This window comes from Acartia tonsa, chromosome 14 (genome assembly GCF_053477335.1).
Source record: "Acartia tonsa isolate MP-2025a chromosome 14, ASM5347733v1, whole genome shotgun sequence".
Classification (NCBI taxonomy): domain Eukaryota; kingdom Metazoa; phylum Arthropoda; class Copepoda; order Calanoida; family Acartiidae; genus Acartia; species Acartia tonsa.
The window spans coordinates 34,015,387-34,036,442 of record NC_137273.1 but is presented as its reverse complement, the minus strand read 5'-3'; the positions used below and the strand labels follow the sequence as shown (position 1 = coordinate 34,036,442).

The 21,056-nt window shown below is 30.5% G+C and overlaps 2 protein-coding genes across 6 annotated transcripts in view; one reads left to right on the top strand and one right to left on the bottom strand.

Moving 5' to 3' along the window:
• LOC145306500 (uncharacterized) overlaps positions 1-21,056 on the top strand; it is a 228,822-nt gene that overhangs the window by 70,204 nt on the left and 137,562 nt on the right. For 3 of the 4 annotated variants that reach the window (XM_080148634.1, XM_080148631.1, XM_080148632.1), the window contains 3 exons: positions 7,298-7,361; positions 11,970-12,044; positions 16,743-16,815. In XM_080148634.1, coding sequence (XP_080004760.1) covers positions 7,298-7,361; positions 11,970-12,044; positions 16,743-16,815 — 212 coding nt within the window. The remainder of the gene's footprint in view (positions 1-7,297; positions 7,362-11,969; positions 12,045-16,742; positions 16,816-21,056) is intronic. The other variant, XM_080148635.1, reaches the window with a different exon arrangement.
• LOC145306504 (uncharacterized) overlaps positions 1-21,056 on the bottom strand; it is a 354,771-nt gene that overhangs the window by 264,149 nt on the left and 69,566 nt on the right. The gene's annotated exons all lie outside the window — the stretch shown is intronic.

Genomic DNA, 21,056 nt, shown 5'->3' with positions numbered 1-21,056 from the left:
GAACATTGTAAACCATTTTTTAGAAAACAACATTAAAACTTTAGATACAAAGTTTAGCGTTGAAACCATACTACCAACCCGTCTCTAATCCCTTGAATTAAGGTGTGATAATTACAAAACTTCTGCCAATTAAAGGTAACAGGATGTTAGTCTGTCTGTGTGTTACGAAGGATCTTGAAAACCACTGAACTAATATAGTTCTTTATTTACATTGAAGCTTCTTATAAGTCCAAATAAGTTTTATAACTATTTTGTGGGAGGGTACCACCATCCTCCCAAGAAAAATCCCAAAAACATCCCCCACCCCCCACATTTTTTAATACTTCATATCAAAAAACCATTCTACATTTTAAAATTAGATTATTTGCATCAATTTTGGAACACTTTGTAGGTGTATAAAATGTATTTTCATTTTTTTTTATATTATTATTTTCTTTTACAATAGAAAAAAAAACTATTTATAAAGATTATATTTAGAGGTTATAAGAATATAGTAGGGGAAATATAAAAGTAGAGAGAAGGAGATAAAAAGAAAAACAGATGAATAAAAAAAGTCTGAAAAACAGAAATTTAGGGATGGAAAAAAAGCGAAAGATGATTAAAAATTTAACGAGAGATGGAAAGATACAGACCAAATAAAATTATAAGATAATATATGAATAAAATAAGAAAAAAAACGTAATGGTGGAAGGGAGGGAGAAGACTTATTATCCAAAACTTTAAATAATTAATTTTAATCTATAGCAGGCGCAATTTTGTTTATCATCACTGGGGATGTATATCAATGTATCCTCTATTGTCTTATCCCTGGATAGAAGTAGCAATGTGTCATTCCTTTGTTCTAGAAAATGTCTTTTGTGAGACAACAGTTATGCTTTGCACTTTCAGATAATAAGGAACAACAAAACAAAGGAGATGACAACGTCCATAAGTAGCAAAGAAGCATAAAAAATTATAAAATTGACAAAAGGATAGAGTGAGTTATAGAGGAAATGTTCACTTGTCATAACAAAGATAAGAAAGAGAGAGAATACGGCGAAAAAACTCGAAGAAAATCACAAAACCTTTAAAAATAAGTTTTAATCTTTTAAAGCATAATAGCAACTGTGCCCCAAGTATCTAGAGGCTGTGTACTTAAAGGAGTAATTAAAGGCAAAACTAGCTTAAAATCATCCTAAGACCTCTGTAAAGCTTCCCTAAAATGGAGAATTTAATCGGTTCAGAAGTTAATGAAATCTTAAGCTACAGATGTTATAGGAAACTTCACAAAAAATCTTAGCGTTCTATCTTCAATCGCAGCCAAGTAAATCTATTTTTTCCCATAGTGTTAGGGACTGACAGATGGACAAAAAAAGTGAATAATAGTGTAGCTGCACTGTACTTATGTAAAGTATTGGCCTTGTTTTAACTTTTAATATTCATATGAAGTACTTTTTTATGTATAAAGTAAAATGTTAGATTTATGATACACTTTATTATAAATGTATAAATAATTGTCCATAATTAAATGTGTGTATGTCTAAGTATATGCTGCCCCAGGGATCTGAAGGGATAAGATAATGGTAAATAAATTGATGTAAATCCCCAATGTGGAAAAACAAAGCTAACCATTTTGTAGATTAAAATTAATTGTTTAAAAGTTATAAGACACAAATAATCAATATTTAATGAATTTACCCAAAAGTATTGAGGTAACGAATGATAGAACATGTTGGGTACTAGTGTAATTTTTAGTCCAATGACCACTTCCTTCTTGATTTTGAGTAAGGTTCGGCAACTGCGGCTTTTATCATAACACTCTTTTACTCTATAACGTAGCGGCAAAAAGTAATATATCGCAGCCAAAATCTTTAATAAACTTTCTTTTCGGCTGGCAATCCATGAGGTTTTTATATGATTTATATTCATATCTATTTATATGAATATGCTTTTTAATAATAAACTAATATCTTTTTTAGCAGCGAAGCTACAATTTTCATCTGTCCACACTGTTTTGCCCGTCTGTCAGTCGGTCATTCTTTAAAAGACATAAATATTATTTTTAGATATTATCTTTTTCGCATATTCTCTTTCTTTTGACAACTGAACCTAACCTAATAAAAATACATCTTTTTAAGTATTTAATCATATTTTTAAAAGCGAAGCTTTTCTATAATTAGGGTCGGTCGGTCCGTCCGTCCTTCCGTCCGTACGTCCGTCCGTACGTCCGTCCGAGATAGATAGCTTTTATTCGTTAATTTAGGCATGTTACAATTGTCCTATCGATTTCAAACTTTGCATGATGATTCCTGTAGTAGTTGGGTACGATTTAGAAAGCGTAGCAACTCTATAATCATTACCAGAATGTCCGTACGTCCATTTTAAACATGTTGATTTTTTTACTTTTTTAACAATAAATTTTCAAGTGTTCTATTTATCCGTTTGATCTGATTTTTAGTATATTGATTCCTGGGACAACAAAGAACAATATTATAAGCGAAGCAACTCTATAATCAAGTCCAAAATGTAAGTATGTCCATAAACATTATCCTGTTTTTAAGCAGTTTTTCAACAAATTTACTTACAATTTTGATTCGACATTTATACATTTATGTTCCGATTTTTCAGTTCAGATACTATACAAGTGTTAATGTCCGTTTGTCCTACCGTTTCAGTGCTTCGCTTTTATGGATGTTGTCATCCTTGTTTTCTTAAAACTTATGTTATCGGCAAATTTAATAAATGTATGAAAATATGAGAAAAATTCAATAAATATATAACTATATATATTATAGAGGAAATTGCACAGTTATTTCATAGATAAAGGGATTGGTGAAGGCGGGGAGGGAGGGAGGGGACATTGGACTGTAAATTACACTGGTACCCAAGGTTTTATAACCAACTTTATGTATTTGTTGAATTTGTCAGTTCCAACCCAGTTAGTGTAAAAAAATTTCAACCAACTATTTTATATACAGATGGAGTATTTTTTTTTAATTGAAGAGTTCATATATTAATTTATGATCAATTATCTTATCCCTTATCCTTTATACTTTCGGATAACAATGTTTAGATTCGATTTTAAATTTATTAAATATTTGTTGTAAGAAAGGAGTTCACTTAAGATAGAAGAAAATGATAAATATCCCTTTTTTCTTGAAAAATTTTCATAATCTCTATTTTCCAAAGCTAAGTTTTAGGATTATACCTTTCACCGATTCTTTAGAAGAAATTGTTAAAATTAAACAAGAATATATAGGTTTTGAGCTAGTGAATGAGAGTGGGTGTCTATAACACTTTTAATATCAGCATAATGATTATCTAAAATGTCTCCTCCCTCCTATATTAAACTGAATTCAATAGGGTTAAATTTTATGATTGGAAAATTGCCGTTTTAAAAAAGTTTACCAAAATCAAACATTATGTTAAAGTCAAAAATACACAAATTATACTATTATACTATTAATTAATTTTAAAATACCAAGGAGGGTGTGGACATTGGAACTGTAAAATATACTAGTACTAAAGGTTTATAAACACTTTCTCTCAATCGTTGGATGAAATACTTTTGGTATTTTGGCATTTAGTTGGTGGGTTTAAACTAGCAGTGCTGAAACTTTTATTCTAAAGGGTAATTTTGTTTCTTATACTTTAGGATGTTTAACAACTTATTGTCCAGTGTCTTATCCCTTATGATCCCTGCAAAGTCATTTTAAAAGGAAGGTTATGAAATAATCCTATTATAAAGTAGTAGAGTTTTATTATCTTTAGCTTAAGATTTCGATTACTTCTGATCCGATTGAGTTCTCGATTTACAAGAAGCTTCACATTAGTCCCGGGATGGTATTAGGCTACTTAAAACATTTGTATGGTTTTAAGCTATTTTATTTTATGTCCTTTCCTACCCCTTCTAATACAAAGCTAGATGCTAGGGGCACAACCGCCAGTAAATACATAATGTACAAATAAATGCTGCACTGTATTGTTCCTCTTCCTACATTATGAAGTTTTAGGGATTATTAATCCAAAGTTAGTTGTTCCATGAAAGCAGTTACAGAGTTTACTTAGAGCTTTATTAGAGGTAAAAAGCTACTCTAAAACAAAGGTTTTATGTTAGCTTAGGTCATATAAAATTCAAAAAGTTTAATCAACTTAACTTTCCATTAGTCTTTTGGTGATATAATGATTTCAAGAAAAGTCTAAGAACCTTAAATTTACAGGTACCCAAAGTTTTATCCGAAGTTCTCTCGCTTGTTGGTTTAAAAACTTTCGGGACTCTGATTAGGTCTTGATTAGGTGGAACAGTGCCAGCAGTGCAATTACTCTAATACTAGAAAGGGTAGTGACAATAAACGGTGAATTAAATAAGTTAGGGAAAAAGGGAGGGATATGACAATAAGCGATAAATTATTCTTTGCTTATTCTTATTCCTTATAGTTAAAAGTGGGAGGATTAAATGGTTGTTGATTATTTTCTATTTCCATCTCTGGCTTTTGAGAAGAGTGTACTGTGGAGTAATTTTATTGGTTCCAAAAGTTATATGATTTATTGGCTTAACAAAATCTTTATGTAATTAAATTTTGAACGTTTTAACTAATAATTTTAATCTACAAAAGGTATAATTTTGTTGCATTGTTGGGGATGTATATAAATTTATCGTCCATTGTCTTACCCCAAGTTTAAGAACCGTGAGGAAAATAAAATGGCAGTGTAAATGTAAAATTTTGAATGTTAAAACTTTTACAGCCAAACATTTAATGTAAAATAATTTATATATAAATAGTTAGCTAAGTAGTTCAAGCATTTAAAGAAACATTTACGAATCTAATAACTGAATTGATTATTTAATTGAGCAGTATCCTATTATAGATATAAAGGCTTCTTTATTGTCAGGTATGATCTCGCTAACCACTGAACAAAAGAGCTCTCTATTTTAGCAGCCGATTCTATAGTTAAGACAAAATACAAATAATTTGGGAATAGTCCCTTTCGTAACATCGCCCCGCAGGGGCTAGAAATAGGAGAAAAGCTATTGTGAAAAATACGAAGAATCGCCCCATAAGTATATATAATATTTTTTATTTAAAAAAGTTGTTGATTAATGGCTACAAGTTATACCAACGATTTAGAATTTAGATTTTATATTGTACTAAAAGGCAAAATAAAACATTAATAGTTTTTTTTTCAGTATGGCTTCAAAACCAATTAATATCCGCTAGATTAGAACCGATTCTCAGGCATAATGAAAAACTATGTATAGCATCGTATTACATTATTTTTTTAAAGAATATTAAAATAAAAATCATATAATTAATTACAGTTTTAATCTTTGAATTTAAACATCCGCGGAAAGCTGTTTCTAATACGATGAGATAATAACTAATGTTTGAATAAAATAGTTAGATATTAATTTAGATAAATTTCTATTTTCCATACATATAATCCTACTATGAACATTCTACTCAAGTTCAGAATTACAAAGTTAGGTATTCTTTAAAAACTGCAAATTTTTTTTATATGTTTTAGCTAATAAAACCAAGCAAAAAAAAAACAGTAGAAAATCCATACTTAACTTAAAATTTAACTCAAGCTAAGAATGATTTCAAAATTCAAATAAAAACGTAGTTTTAAAAGATAACGACAGCTTAAAAAGCTGCTCAAAAGCAGTTGAACAGCCAAGACGTTTTATACTTAAATTTACTCACAATAATTGAAATATTGTCTATTTTTTAATAAGAAACAAAAAACTGTTTTCACTCTGAACGTTTTAGTCGAATATACTAACGGACGTTCAGATAGACATTTGAATTATAGAGCAGCTTCGCTACTAAAATAACATTGGCATGAGTAATTATGTAATTTTTGCTATTGTGTTATTTTGTCAGTTTTGTATGGTGTTACTAAGTTAAAATGGCCAACGCTTGCGTAATTAGATTATAGAGGAGCTGAGCAAGTACAACTTAATTACAGAATAATGGATATAGGATATACATGGATATATTGACAGGGGATAATTTGTTGTCAATTAAGGTTGCTAATGCGCACCTCATTTATTGGGCGGTTTGTTAATCCAGTAAGAGGGGAGGTGATGTGGTAAGGGGGTATAGATATTTTAGTCAGCTGCAAGCATCGATTTATCAGAGTACATGAAAATCTGGTGTAGCATCCAAGTGATATTATATCGAATTACAGATTAAATGTAGAGTGTATGTATAGTATATGTGTAGAATATAGACTGTATATATAGGATATGAATATAGTATAGTGAATATTACTCCGTATATAAAAATGATGTTTATTTGTAATAAAAGATCTCGCTAACGACCAAACTACTTTGGGGTAGGGTACCTCCACCGTTCCTGGAAAAGAAATCATCCCTGGAAAAAATAATATTTTTTCTCGTATTCATTCGAATCAGGTGGATAGGAACCAGTTCTCGTCCATACGAAAAAACTATGTCTAGCATCGTATTATACGAATTTAAAAAATGTACAATCATAAGATACAAACCAGATTTTTTAGCCGGTGCCTTCGGCACCTCGGGGCAAAAAAACTGATTTTAATCTCATAATTGTACATTCTATATCCGCGGAAAGCTGTTTATAATACGATGCGAGAAATAACTAATCTATCATTTCAGGCAAGCTTAGTTTTCAAAGTGGCGTATTTTGTATGTTTTTATTGTCTTGAAAGAAATGGAAATTTTTATTTGCTTGGCTGATATTTAAGATAATCTGCTTAATTTCATGTAATTATTCCACTATCCAAATGACATCTAATTATATGTTACTGTGCTACCTTTCTTGACGAAGCTCAATGTTTACTACTTTTGATTCCTGTGACGTCATAAAAATGAGGGAGATGAGAATAGAAGTGGGAAAAAAAACCCTAAAAATGAGATGGAGAATCCCTCATTTTTATGACGTCACAGGAATCAAAAGTGGTACATATCGGGCTTCATCACCATTCTTTACTAAACTAAGAGTCTCAACAATATTTCTTTGTAAAACTTTTTAAAATTATACAGAAATATTTTATTACTTGAAATCGTACTAGAGATCAAAAATAGACTTTTATCATCACGACTTTTTGCTGCTATGTTTTCTCAATTGTACCTACGTTTATAAGAATCATTATGCAAAGTTTTAAATTGATAAAAAAAACTTCTAACATGCTAACATTGACTATAAGAGCTATCCATTACGAACAGACAGACAAATTATTTAAAAGCTTCGCTTTGACAATAACTTATTTTATTCATTATATTTTCATTTGAGTAAAAATATATGAGTAATAACTAATTATTTGTTTTTTTCAGAACCTTTGATCTTGATTCTCCTTCCCTCAGTTTTGAACCTCCTTCCCATAGAGAAACAAGAGAGGTAATGTTTCGATTATTTTGATCTTTGTGTGTACCGTAAGATCTCGCTAACTTCTGAACAATTGCAGTCAAGTTCCTGTTTGGCTTTTAACTATTTTGGGGGAAGGGTAATTCCACCCACCAAAGAAAAAACCTTATTTTTCTTTTTTTAAAACTAAGAGTAAAAGTGGAAAACACAAAATATTTCTATACAATATCAGGAAAGTTTATTACTAATCTAGGGCAGGTTTTAGGCTATTTTTAGCTGGTAAGGTTGCCCTCTCTACCCTTTTAATTATTTTACTTCTCTAAATTACATTTTTTATGCTGCATTAGTCTTGAAAATATGCTTTGTCTATGTATCAACATATCCAAAAAGGAAGAGGACACTGGACTGTAAATTACACTGGTACCCAAAGTTTTAGAAACATATACTGTTATTTGTTGGTTCAAGAACTTTAGTTAATTGATAAGTTGTTCGATATATGCAGTGCTAAAACTTAGTCAATCAGCTATTTTGATCTACAAAAGAATTAATTTTGTTTATTATAATTGGGGTGGTACATAAATTTTTCGGCCATTGTCTTATCCCTTAAGATCTCTGAATCTGTCCAATTATCTTAATGTTTAATTAAGAATTATCCATAATATATATTGAAATAGGAGTAAAAATCTATATAATCAATTTATCTTTTCAATTCATTTTGGATTTGATATTACTTGTAGAGTTGGGCCGGATATCCGGCCATTTTTAATATCCGGCCGGATACCGTATATTGAACTTGTTCGGATATACGGCTGATTTATAATAACGGATATCCGGTAATTTATCGTATATCGTTACATTTTCAATATCCGGCCGGATACCGGATATCCGGGTTTAAAATTCAGCCGGATATCCGGCATCCAGCAAAAAAAGTATATTGCCCAACCCTAATTACTTGTTAGTCTTTTACAAATAATCATTACCCATAGAAAGTAGTAAATGTTATTGTTTGTATTTTAAGATCTCGCAAGATCTGAATCAATCATAGGCGTGTCAAAGGTCCCTTAATAATTATAGACTGATTTTTTTCCTCCCTTCGAATTGAGATATAAAGATGCTAGGGGCGTTGCCACAAGTAAAGCTTTAAAAGTAAATTTAATACATTCAAAAATATAATTATCGAATCAGAAATAAAAGGTTTTGTGATTTTTATATAGCTTTATTCTTATTATTTCTATTTATAAGAGAAAATCCGGGGAGGGAGTTAGTCACTAATTATACTGTTCCCAAAGTTTTATAAAAACACTTTCTCCTAAAAAATTGGGTACCATTATTAATCTAGATTTGTTGCTTCAAAATGTTTAATATTTTTAAATTTTTCTATTTGTCAAAAGGTCAGTTTTGTTTATTATCATTGGAGATGTATATCTATTTATTGTCCCTGATTTCTGAATGAAGCTACTATATAACCTACTATTTAGTCTGTATATATATTTAAATCTAATTTAGTAAACACAGTACTATTACATAAAGTATATATAGTGTGTGTTTATGTCCCGAAAGATCTTGTAAACGGCTGATCCAATCCACAATTTTAATAATGGTCTGGGGCCCTCCTCCGAAAAAATACCACATCCCCTAAACAAAAAAATATAATAAATTTATTTTGAAGTTGATTTATTCAAAAATAATGAACGCTACATTATAAAATACAGCAAGCTGTAATTAAAAAGCAATTAATAAACAAATTCTTAATTATACCCTGTCAAATATAATAGGATTTAAGAATAAGTTAATAGGCTAAGGACTATTTTTCATAAAAAAATATTTCGAAGTTATTGATAATTTTTTTTTAAATTAAGGGAGGAAGGGACATAATACTGTAAATTATAAGGGTAGTGGGTACCCAAAGTTTAATAAAGACGTTCCTTTCATTTGTTTGCTTAAAGCACCTTGGGTATTTTTTTTTAATCTTAATTGGTTAAAACTACAACAAACTTTAAATCCAATATTGTTGTTTATGGTAATTTGGGGTGTACATTAATTTATCGTCTTTTGTCTTATCCCTTAAGATCCTATTTCATGTTAATCCAGTAATCAATCAAGCAATTTTTACTTATTTTTACTTATTTTATGTATCCATTGGCCACTTTTCTTTGTACAAACAAAAGACTGATAAATGACTAATTAAGTGAATTCGATTTATCGAATCTGCTTAAAATATGTTTTAAAACTGACCAATTTGAACTTTGTTTTTGGGTACATGGAAGCTTATAACCCGCGGCATCAGCGTAAAATTAACGTGCCCTGCTTGATCAGTGAGGTTTCGGGTTCGAGTCGTGAACCATACTCAGTCATACTAGAGACGAAAAAAGCGTTGTATACCGCTGTTAAGTCAAGGGAATGCCTTGGCCAGTAAAATGCACAGTTAGGATGTCAGGACAAAGGTCATTATTAAAAAGGGTTGGTTGTCCTTTGGGTATTAATCAAAATAATATCTTTGGATTATATGAGTTCAGTTAAAATCAGGGAAAAGGGAATGTGATTCTGACAAACAATTCTAAGTAAAATTTTCCCCTCAACCCCTTCCCTTTTTTCTCCCCCTTCTTACCCACTTAACTTTTAGTTATATCAAAGTTCTACTCCAACTTTACTCCAACATAAAATTTAATTTTCGGCAATTTCAAATGGAATTAATTGGCTGAATAGCAGCCCCTGAGTTCAAATAAACGATGCACTAAATTAATTATTCAGTTATTATCCCATCTTTAAAGTCATGATTAGCTAATTATTTTTAAACATTTTGTAAAATAAGTATAAAATATTATTGATATAAATCTGTTTAATAGAATGTTATTATTTTAACAAAAAAAATTACCAAATATTGTATTTTAGAGAAATAAACAATTTTATACCAAATAACAACAAATATAAAATATTAAAAATTTATGTAAACTAAATTTCTTTTATAAAATAACTTATTTTTTTCAATGATAGAGGGGATATTGGACTGTAATTGACACTGGTACCCAAAGTTTTATTATCTCGTTGGCTCAATAACTTTGAGTACTTTTCTCAAAACTTGGTTGGTAAAACAATTTCCACCAATGGTTTTAATCTACAGAAGGGTAATTTAGTTTATTATCCTTAGGGCTTATTTTTAATATTTAGGGTATAGTCCCTTTTGTGTCAATGCCTCTTAAGGGGCGTTTCTTTGTATTTTCTCTAAGCTTTTCTCCTATTTCTAGCCCCTGTATGGGGGCTCTAACCCTGCGGGGCCAATTGCCTGGCCCTGCGGGGCAATCACCTGACCTAATAAAACCTAACCAAACCTAAAACAACCTATCAAAGGCCTTTGTGAAAATACGACGAATCGTCCCTTAAGAGCGTTCCCACGAAAGAGACTTTACCCCATATTTTTAATTTACTTCAATATTAGGGCGATGGGGGGGGGGGGTAATGTGCTCGACTAGAAACTTTGAGGAAAACTGCCGAAATAAAATATAAATTATGTTGATCATAAAAAGCTCAACTCAAGAAGAGAAGTAAATGCATTTTTATTATTAAGACTTTTTATTTTTTCCTTTGTTTTAAATTTGCTTTTTTTCATTTGTTATACTAAAGTACAAAAGCAATTGAACACAAATTTATGGATAATTATGTTTTATGTAAACTAAGCAATCATATTAGAAAAGCCATATTGACCTTAGGGGATAAAACAATGAATGATAAATTCATGAGAATGGATAATGATGGACGAATGTAGTTTATGATTATTAGTTAAAAAGTTTGAAACCAATCAATGAAAATTTAATAAAAGTCCCCAAAGTTTTTGACCCAATGTGATAAGATTTATGTACTAGTGTTATTTACAGTCCAATGTCCCCTCCCTCCATAAGTTTGTAATGTCATTTGCTTGCATTTAAAGTAATCTTAGATATCAAAAAAAATAATTTTAAAAAGGGAATCAGTTTTTTTAGTTTGAGGTTTTTAAAAATGGATTCATAAAAAAACTGTTAGTGCATATTAGCTGTGTTCATTATTTGTTTCTATATTCATTTATCTTATCATCACTAGCCGGGTTAAAAATTGTGCTATTTTTGTAGGCTGGTTCCTTAATGATGTCTCAGTTTTATATTATTTATTATCACTAGCCGGGTTCAGAATTATGCTATTTTTGTAGGCTGGTTCCTTAATGATGTCTTAGATTTATATTATTTATTATCACTAGCCGGGTTCAAAATTATGCTATTTTTGTAGGCTGGTTCCCTAATGATGTATCAGTTTTATATTATTTATTATCACTAGCCGGGTTCATAATTATGCTATTTTTGTAGGCTGGTTCCTTAATGATGTCTCAGTTTTTATTATTTATTATCACTAGCCGGGTTCAAAATTATGCTATTTTTGTAGGCTGGTTCCTTAATGATGTCTCAGTTTTTTATTATTTATTATCACTAGCCGGGTTCAAAATTATACTATTTTTGTAGGCTGGTTCCTTAATGAAGTCTCCGTTTTTTATTATTTATTATCACTAGCCGGGTTCAAAATTGTGCTATTTTTGTAGGCTGGTTCCTTAATGAAGTCTCCGTTTTTTATTATTTATTATCACTAGCCGGGTTCAAAATTGTACTATTTTTGTAGGCTGGTTCCTTAATGATGTCTCCGCCCCTTCCCAACACACATCAAGTATATCTAGCTAACAGTGAAAATTCACAGGTACTATTTTTTCTCTTCACTTTTTTCCCAGATTTTCACTTTAAATGCCATCCCAAAAATAATACCTTTTGAAAGAAAACACCATTTTTTGCACATCCTTCTTTTTTTTATTTTTAATATTTACTCCATTAAAAAAAATGTTGCTTAAGAAGATTGTGTTTATTTGTATAATTTACATTCCAATGTCCTTTACTCCCTGAGTAAAGAATAATGTTTGTAAAATTACGACACAACCCTTTCTTCCCCCATTATTTATCAGCTTTAAAGATGAAACAGAAAAAAAAATTCATACAATTTGTGGGAAATAAGTTTATATTTTGGGTTATTCAGGAAGGAAGGGGACATTTCTTATTCGTTGACCTAACAACATTAGGGACACTTTTACTGAATTTTGATTGGTTGGTTCATAAGGCTAAGTGTCCAAACGTTTTAACCACTAATTGTATCTACAATAGGGGTAATTTTGTGCATTGTCATAGGGATGTACAATGTGCATCAATATAATCGGCCATTGACTTATCTCTTTATATTCACGTTGGTGATTAGTTTCTCGTCCATCGCATGTCCATGTATCCCTAAAAATTAATCATGATCAAATTTTGATGCAGAAATTGTGATTTGAGCCAGGGAGGGAGTGGACACTGGACTGTGAATTTCACTTGTACCCAATCTTTTTATCTTATTCATTGGCTAAAAACTGTTGGTACCTTTCTTAATTAGATTGTTTAAAATTATCAGTTTCTAAACTTTTCAACGGATGATTTATGTCTGCATTAAAGGTACATTTGTTAATCATAATTGGGGGTACATAAATTTAATGCCGGTTGTCTTATCCCTGGGGAGCCTAGCATCAACTATCAACTGCAAATTTTCAGAGTTCTGTCAATTTAGCGAAATATTTTTTTTTCTTAAATAGCAAAATACATTGATAATTATTCTATTTTACAAAGTAGTAAGGTTTTTTTTGTTTTTCTCTCTAACTATTAAACTTTATTTTTGGGAGAAACATAGGTCCCAGGAAGGTTTTAGGCTTTTTTAATAAAATCAACTCTAGGGGTGGTTTTAGGCTATTATACTGCCCTCCTACTCTAGATGCTAGGGGCACAGTCGCTGGTTTACTAAAATAATAAGTAGACATTCTCTTACTTATCCCTTTTTTAGGGACAAAATCGTCCAGATTATTTTTTGCTGTTTTTTTCAACATATTGGTTGTAATTTAATCATATTGCAATTTTAAACTGTTTGAAGATTACAAGTTGCAAAGTTGAGAATACAGAGCTAAATTATTAGATTACTAAAAAAATGATAATAACATAAATATCTATGTATGTACTTTTCCATATCATTTAATACCTTTATTTGCGATAACTTTTATTACACAGCTCAGAAACTGTTAATTTTAAACAATACAAATGATCCACCCACTTGAGTGAGTTCGAACCTGCGACATACAAAAAAATAAGATAAATTTAGATCTTTGTTTTTATGTGTAATTAAGATCCAAAAATCAGTAACCATGTTATCTTATTCGTTGGCTGTAAAAAAATTGTGGAATTTTAATTGGTTCGTTTCAAACTGGAAGAGTTTAAACTTTTTAACTTATAATATCAATCTACAGTAATGGTAATTTTATTTTCCACCAATGTTTACTTACATATTAATCTTCTATTGTCTTATGCCTCATAATCCCTGCAACAGAATTATAAAGGCACTCTAGAAGCTCTGTTCATTTGGTTATAATTTGATATTAGTTCAATGAATTGAACCACTGTGGGCAATGGCTTGCATTCAAATTTTTGAAAAAATATTTAATGCTTTTAAAGTTTATTTTATAGCTTCAGAACTTAATTATTAGCTTTTTCAGTTTGGCTTCTAAAGAAAATATTTTCTACTTAAAAATTATGTATCGTATTGTATTATTAATAGATAATAATGATTAATCCCTCTTTTGTTGCACCTAGCCATATTTAATGTTCTTTCATTTATAAAAACTACAAAATCTACATAATGAAATTCAATATGTTTTTAAAAAGTGAATTGAAACGTGAAACTTTTCATGTTACAAAACAAAACAAATTAAATATTTATAAGAATGAGAGGAGGGGAACAAAATTTTCAGGGGTCTTGAGGATAAGACAAGGAACTTAATGTACATATATAATCAATTATGAAAAACAAAATTAAATATTATGTAGATTAAATTATTGGTTGAATTATTTGGACACTAGTAAATTTTAACGAATCAATAAAATTTCAACAACAAAAAAGTATCCAAAGTTTTAATCCGACAAATATGATTATAAACTTTGGATACCAGTGATATATCCAATGTCCCCTCCTTCCCTGCCAATTTTCAAATATTTTAAGAATATAAATTCATGGAAATAATTTAGAAGGAGAGGGCTTTGGACTCAAACTTATACTGGTACCCAAAGTTTCAAAAGTGCTCTCTCCCAATCGCTGGCTTTAAAAACTTTAGGCTCTTTATTAAACAGTGTTGCGGAGCCGGAGCCGGGAGCCGTGGAGTCGCCATATTTTACTGGAGCCGGAGCCGTAATTTTCGTTTAAAAAATGGCTCCGGCTCCGGACTATATAAATAAAAAGATTTTTTATAAATTATAATTTGGTAACTCTGTTTTGTCATGTGCAAATGCCCCTATTATTTTTTCTTAATTTTAGGTCGGAGCGATCCGTCATCATCACAGACGGCTCCGCGGAGCCGGAGCCGCACCAAAATAAAACGGCTCCGCAACGCTGTTAAAAAATCTTGATTGATTAATTGAAACTATTGGTAAACTTTGGGAACATCTTTTCAATTAGAAAAGTGTATGGAATAAATATAAGTTTATTATTTTTTGTCTTATCCCTTAAGATCCCTGATTTTTTAAAAGGGAAATCATTTGGTACTGCCGTAATTTATTATTCCAAAGCTGAACAAATTTTAGATTATACTTTCAAAGTGTTTCTATAAAATAACATGTCAAAATTCATCAAATAAAATGTATAAACACAATTCCAGTATGGCTCCAAATCCGATTTATTTCCGCTGGATTAAAACAGATTCTGGGCGATACAGTAAAAATTATATATCGATTCGTATTCTAGAAAATTCTTATCTAATAATAAAATAAAAATCTTAAAATTTTATCATACTCGGATAACTGTCTTTGATTCTTGCTGTAATGAATGTGCTCCTACTTGGTTTATAGTTTTGACATGTAGAAAGAGAGTAGGAATCAGGGATCTTAAGGGATAAGACAATGGACAATGATAAGATGAAACTCAGTGTACAACCCCAAATATGATAAACAGAATTAACCCTGCTTTAGTGGTGGGATGGTTTTGGTATTTCAATACGAGAAAGATGTAAACCCAGGAATCCTAAGGGGCATTAAATGATAAATTTATATACATCCCCAAATTTCTTCCTTTTTCTAGTACTAGCGGCTTCGCCCCTAGCCTCTAGGGGCTTTGCCCCAAGAGGTTTAATCAAACCAATTTTTCGTATTTTAGATTTAAAAGAAAAAATTTAAAAAAAAAATTTTGGGTTGTGGGGTTGTATAAACCTTCCCGGGACTTATGAAAAGCTACCCTGTAAAGGAGAACCCGATCGGTTCAGCGGTTAGCGAGATCCTTCGCTACAAACAAACAGACATCGTTCTACTTTGTATTATAGATATAAACTATTAGTAGTGAACCAACCAATCAAAATTCAACAAAGTTTTTTAGTCAGCGAATAGAAAAACGGTGTTATAAAACTTTGGGTAATAATGTTATTTACAGTCCAATGTTCCCTCCCTACCTCCCTGGATAAAACTTTGTTTTAGGACTTTGAAAATGTCAAAGAAAGGATTAGAGTTGGGACATTGAAATTTCGGGAGAAGAATATCAATTTTTTTTCTGGCTTAGAACCATGTACTACAACATAGATTAAAACTTTTATTAAGAAAAGAGGAAAATGTGTGATAAAAAAGTCAGAGGTGGATTCTTTAAAAAAAACTTTTTGGCGTACTGACTCACTGAAATCAGTGAGGCTCACTAAAAAGCTTTGTGAAAAATCCTCCAAAATCGCATAAAAAATCTACAAAAATTTAACAAAATCTTATGTTAAAAACCTTTTGATGATTTTATTTAATTTTTTTAGATTTTTTATGCGATTTTGGAGGATTTTTCAAAAAAAAATTTTAGCAAGCCTCATTGATTTTAGTGAGCCTGGGAGCCAAAAAGTTTTTAAGAACCCACCTCAGGTTTCTTAAGCGATACGACCATGGATATCAAATTATTATTCCTACAAATTAATCCTACTTTAGGAATTAAAATTATTGTTAAAAAAGTAAAAAGATTCGTATTTTTTTTTTGTACATTTTCCAAAAAGATTTTCATCTACCAAAGGCAAAATAAAGCTGTTGAAAATTTCCTGGAAAGTCCTTAAGTGATATTTAAAGGACTAATTTATGCTCATAACGCCATTAAGTCCAAATAAGTCATTAAAATTACTCATCGATCTGATTTTTTCATTGAAAAATTGATTAACATGCGTTGTTTTGTGGAAGAAATTTATTTTTTAACCATTTATCCCAAATTTCAAATTCCCAAAAAATTACGCTTTTTCAACATTTATTATGAATATATACTTAAAGTACCTTGAAATTGCGCATCTTTTATTTTTTATTGACTTAAATATACCAAATATTTCAGCGACCTGCGAAGGGTGAGTCCCGGATGGCCCCAAAGAGCGGAGCCCCGCCGGTCAGAGGTTCTGTTGCACAAGGTAAGATAATTTCTAGTAGCGAAGCTACTCTATAGTTGTAAATGTTGGCGTTTTCTCTCCATCTTTGATCCCTTATCCCCCTTTTTGAAATATATTGAAACTAGCAGCTACGCCCCTAGCGTCAAGGGGCTTTGTTTTTGAAGATGCAGTGAGTTAATTAAAACCAACTACAGACTTAAAATAGCCTAAAACCAGCACATGACCAATGAAAAGCTTACCTAAAATAGAGAACCCAATCCGTTTTGTAGTTATTGAATTTTTAAGCTTCAGACAAAACCCTTAATACTTTATAAGACAGGATAATGGGATGGGGTTGTTTTTTTACCCAATGAAACCATACATAATCTAACCAAATGCAATAAAAAAGCAAATGAAAATAACTCAACCCCTCCCTTATTTACAACTTATAATAAAAACCGGGGGTTTCTGTGATCGACTAAGCAATTTCTGGGAAACCGCCTATGATTATAAAACAAATATATATCCACAAATTTACATTTTTGCATTAAAAAATATCAAATAGTTTGTATTTTATTTCCAAATTATTTTACAGATTTTTTTGTACTAAGTAATTGAAAATTTGTTTTTCAATATTAATTTTTTGAAATTTTATTTGCAAAATAACATACATATGAAAATTGAATAAATTAATTATTATTTAACAATCCTATTATATAAATTAGAGACGCTTTTATTGTTTGTCCTTTAAGATCTCGCCACAAATGAACCGATTAAGATCATATGGAAGCGCCTTTGTAGGTTTTAGGCGTTTTGTGCCTTAAACTAGCGGTTAGGGCTTCTAGGCGCAATTCGGGGAAGGGGGAAGGGTGAGTAAATATTTCCCTCTCCCCAAAATAATTAAAAACCTTTCCTGGGCCTATAAGAAGCCTTACTGAAAAATAGAACCATACCTGTCCAGTGGTTAGTGAGATCTTTCTTTACACACACAAACACATTTAGACAGACAAACATCCTGTTACTTTTATATAAGGATTAATGTACATGTTAAGAATATCATAAATAAAAAATAATAAATAATGTTCTTTTTCTTTAATCAATGCATACGAAAATAATTTGCCTATTTCTTCTTGCAGACGATGTAAGTAATGAGTAATAATGAGAAACATTTCCCAGAGTCCCAGTTCTTTAACATGGACCTATATAAAAGTAACAAAAGGTCTATCTGTCTGTGTGTGTGTGTGTGTATTTGAAGATTAAGATCTGGCTGGCAGTTATGAATCTACTCTGCAGTTTAGTTTTAAATTTCAGCCGTCCATTTTGAAAAGCAGCAACGAAATTCTCGTTTGCCCATTTCAGACAAAATTCAGAGCAGCTTCTCTATTACAAATTACTGCAAATATGTGTGGGAGAGTGGGGGGGTGGGTGCTTAAAAAACTGAAATAGATGGGATACTGCCGACCATTTTCTTTTACATAAATATCCAAGGCACTCACACAGTTGTGCTGAATTTTAATTTCCAAAAATATACGCAGTTTCCGCGGTGTTTCCTCATCCTATGTCAATATTTACTACTAGCTGAAAAAGCTTCAAACTTCCAAAAAAAATAAAAATTTGAAATTAAAGTTTTGAATGTATAAATCGTTTTACGTTCAAATTTTGAAAGTTTGGAAGTTTGAAGCCTTTTTTAGCTAGTAGTAAATATTTAGATAGGATGAGGAAAGACCGCGGAAACTGCGTACACATTTGGAAATTAAAATTCAGCACATCCTCACACAAGTATGCAGGGATCTTAAGGGATAGAACAATGGATGTGAAAATAATCCGCCTCTTTCTTCTTAATAATAAGAAGATTACATCTATCAAGATGTATGCAAGGATTTTAAGAGATAGGACAAGGGACGATAAATTGAAAGATAAACCCCTGCTGATAAGTAAAATTATCCCTACAATATATTGGAACTGGGGTATTCCTAATCAAAAAAACTGGATAGGAATATCATTCTCATTTAAACAAAAACTCATTTTTATGCTAAAATGTGGTTTAATTTTGGTTTTTAATTTTCATTTTTTCCCTGCGGTAGTCATTTTTTTATTGAACATTAAAATTAAAAACAAAAAAATCTTCCAAATTAAATAGAAAAATCTTGAATTATTTGTCAATTTAATTTCAAAAAAAAATTTTCATAGTAAAAAAGTTATTGAGCCAACGAATAAGATAACGTGATTATAATAGTTTGAGTACCAATGTAATTTACAGTCCAATGTCCCCTCCCTCCCTGACAAGTCTCCCACTGCGCTATACAATCATAAGAAATGAAAAATATTTTTTTTTATATAAAATAATCTTTTTGTAATTTGTTTTATTTTTATATTTAATAAAAGATTATGAATAAGTATGACAATATCCATAATTATTCATGAATATCCATTATTAAACAACTTAAAAAGTAATGCAATAAACAATGGACTGACTTTGGGGACTTTTATAAAATCATGATTGGTTAATTTAAACAAATTGCGTACAAAATTTTTAACCAACAATTTTATCCGAGAGAAGGAGTAAATTTGTTTATCCTCAATGGGGATGTACTTAAAAAACATAAAACATCTATCTCTGATAGCAGTCAAGAAAATCACTTTTCATCGTTTAAAGTAGCAAAAAGTTAAAACAGAAAACTTCAAAACATTTTAACCTTCATTAATTAAAATATGTTTGATAGTATCCAAATGACTAACACAGCAATTTAAATCAAGTATATTGCTGAATCGCAAGATTTGATAATTAACTAATAGGTCTAAATCTGAAACCAGTACTTTAAGTAAAATTTGCAATATTACTCAGGAATCTAAAGGATGAGACAATTTGGACGATAAATTAATGTGCACATCCAATGATGATAAACAGGATTACCTAGTCTGTAGATTAAATTTATTTGTTGAAAAGTTTTGACACTGCTTGATTGAACCAAACAATCAAGATATTTTTTTAAACACCCATATTTTTTTAGAGGTTATAAATAAAACTTTGGGTACCAGTATAATTGGCAGTCTAATGTCCCCTACCTTCACTTACCTTATGCTAGATTTAAATCAATCAAAATTGGCTTTGCCTAGGTTTTATGGATTTTTAACAAATAAAATTGTTTGTTGTTTATATTTAACAACTATAATCAATTTATCCAATAATAACTATAAAATAAGGATTTGTGTATGTAGCAAAAGATATCCAAAACGGATTGATCCATATGGATGTACTTTTAAGGGATGCTTTAAATATGAAACACGATTGTTTTTGAAAACAGTAAAAGTGTCTGACTATGACGTCAGAAAAAATTAACAGTTAACCAATGAGAGGCCGCTATATATTTTACCACAGTGAATACTGGCTTCTTATTGGTTAATTGTTAATTTTTTCTGACGTCATAGTCAGACACTTTTACTGTTTTCATTGTTTTTTTACTATTTTCATAAATAAAATTATGATTTATTTGTATTCTTAAAAGCTTTACGCCGCAGCAACTCTTTGATTGTAAATTTAACATATGTCCTTTTTAAAAGCGAAGCTTTTCTATATGTAGGGTCGGTCCGTCCGTCCGTCCGTCCGAGATAGATAGCTTTTATTCGTTAATTTAGGCATGTTAGAATTGTCCTATCGATTTCAAACTTTGCATGATGATTCCTGTAGTAGTTAGGTACGATTTAGAAAGCGTAGCAACTCTATAATCATTACCAGAATGTCCGTACGTCCATTTTAAACATGTTGATTTTTCTAATTTTTTAAAAGCAAATTTTTATGTGATCTAATTATCCGTTTGATCTGATTTTTGGTATATTGATTCCTGGGACAACAAAGAACAATATTTTAAGCGAAGCAACTCTATAATCAAATCCTAAAAATGTAAGTATGTCCATAAACTCAATAAACATTATCCTGTATTAAGAAGTTTTTCAACAAATTTACTTACAATTTTGCTTCGACTCTTATACTTTTATATTCTGATAATTCAGTTTAGACACTATACAAGTGTTAATGTCCGTTTGTCCTACCGTTTCAGTGCTTCGCTTTTATGGATGTTGTCATCCTTGTTTTACTCAAAATTTTGGAAACTTATATTCAGTACGGCTTCGAAACTGATTATTATGCGCTATATTAGAACTGTTTCTCAGCTATACTGAAAAATCATGTATAGCATCGTATTTAAAAAAAATTCAGTAATATTAAAATAAAAATCATAAAATTTATAACAGTTTTGTAAGTCGATCCAGGTCCTCGGCCGCTC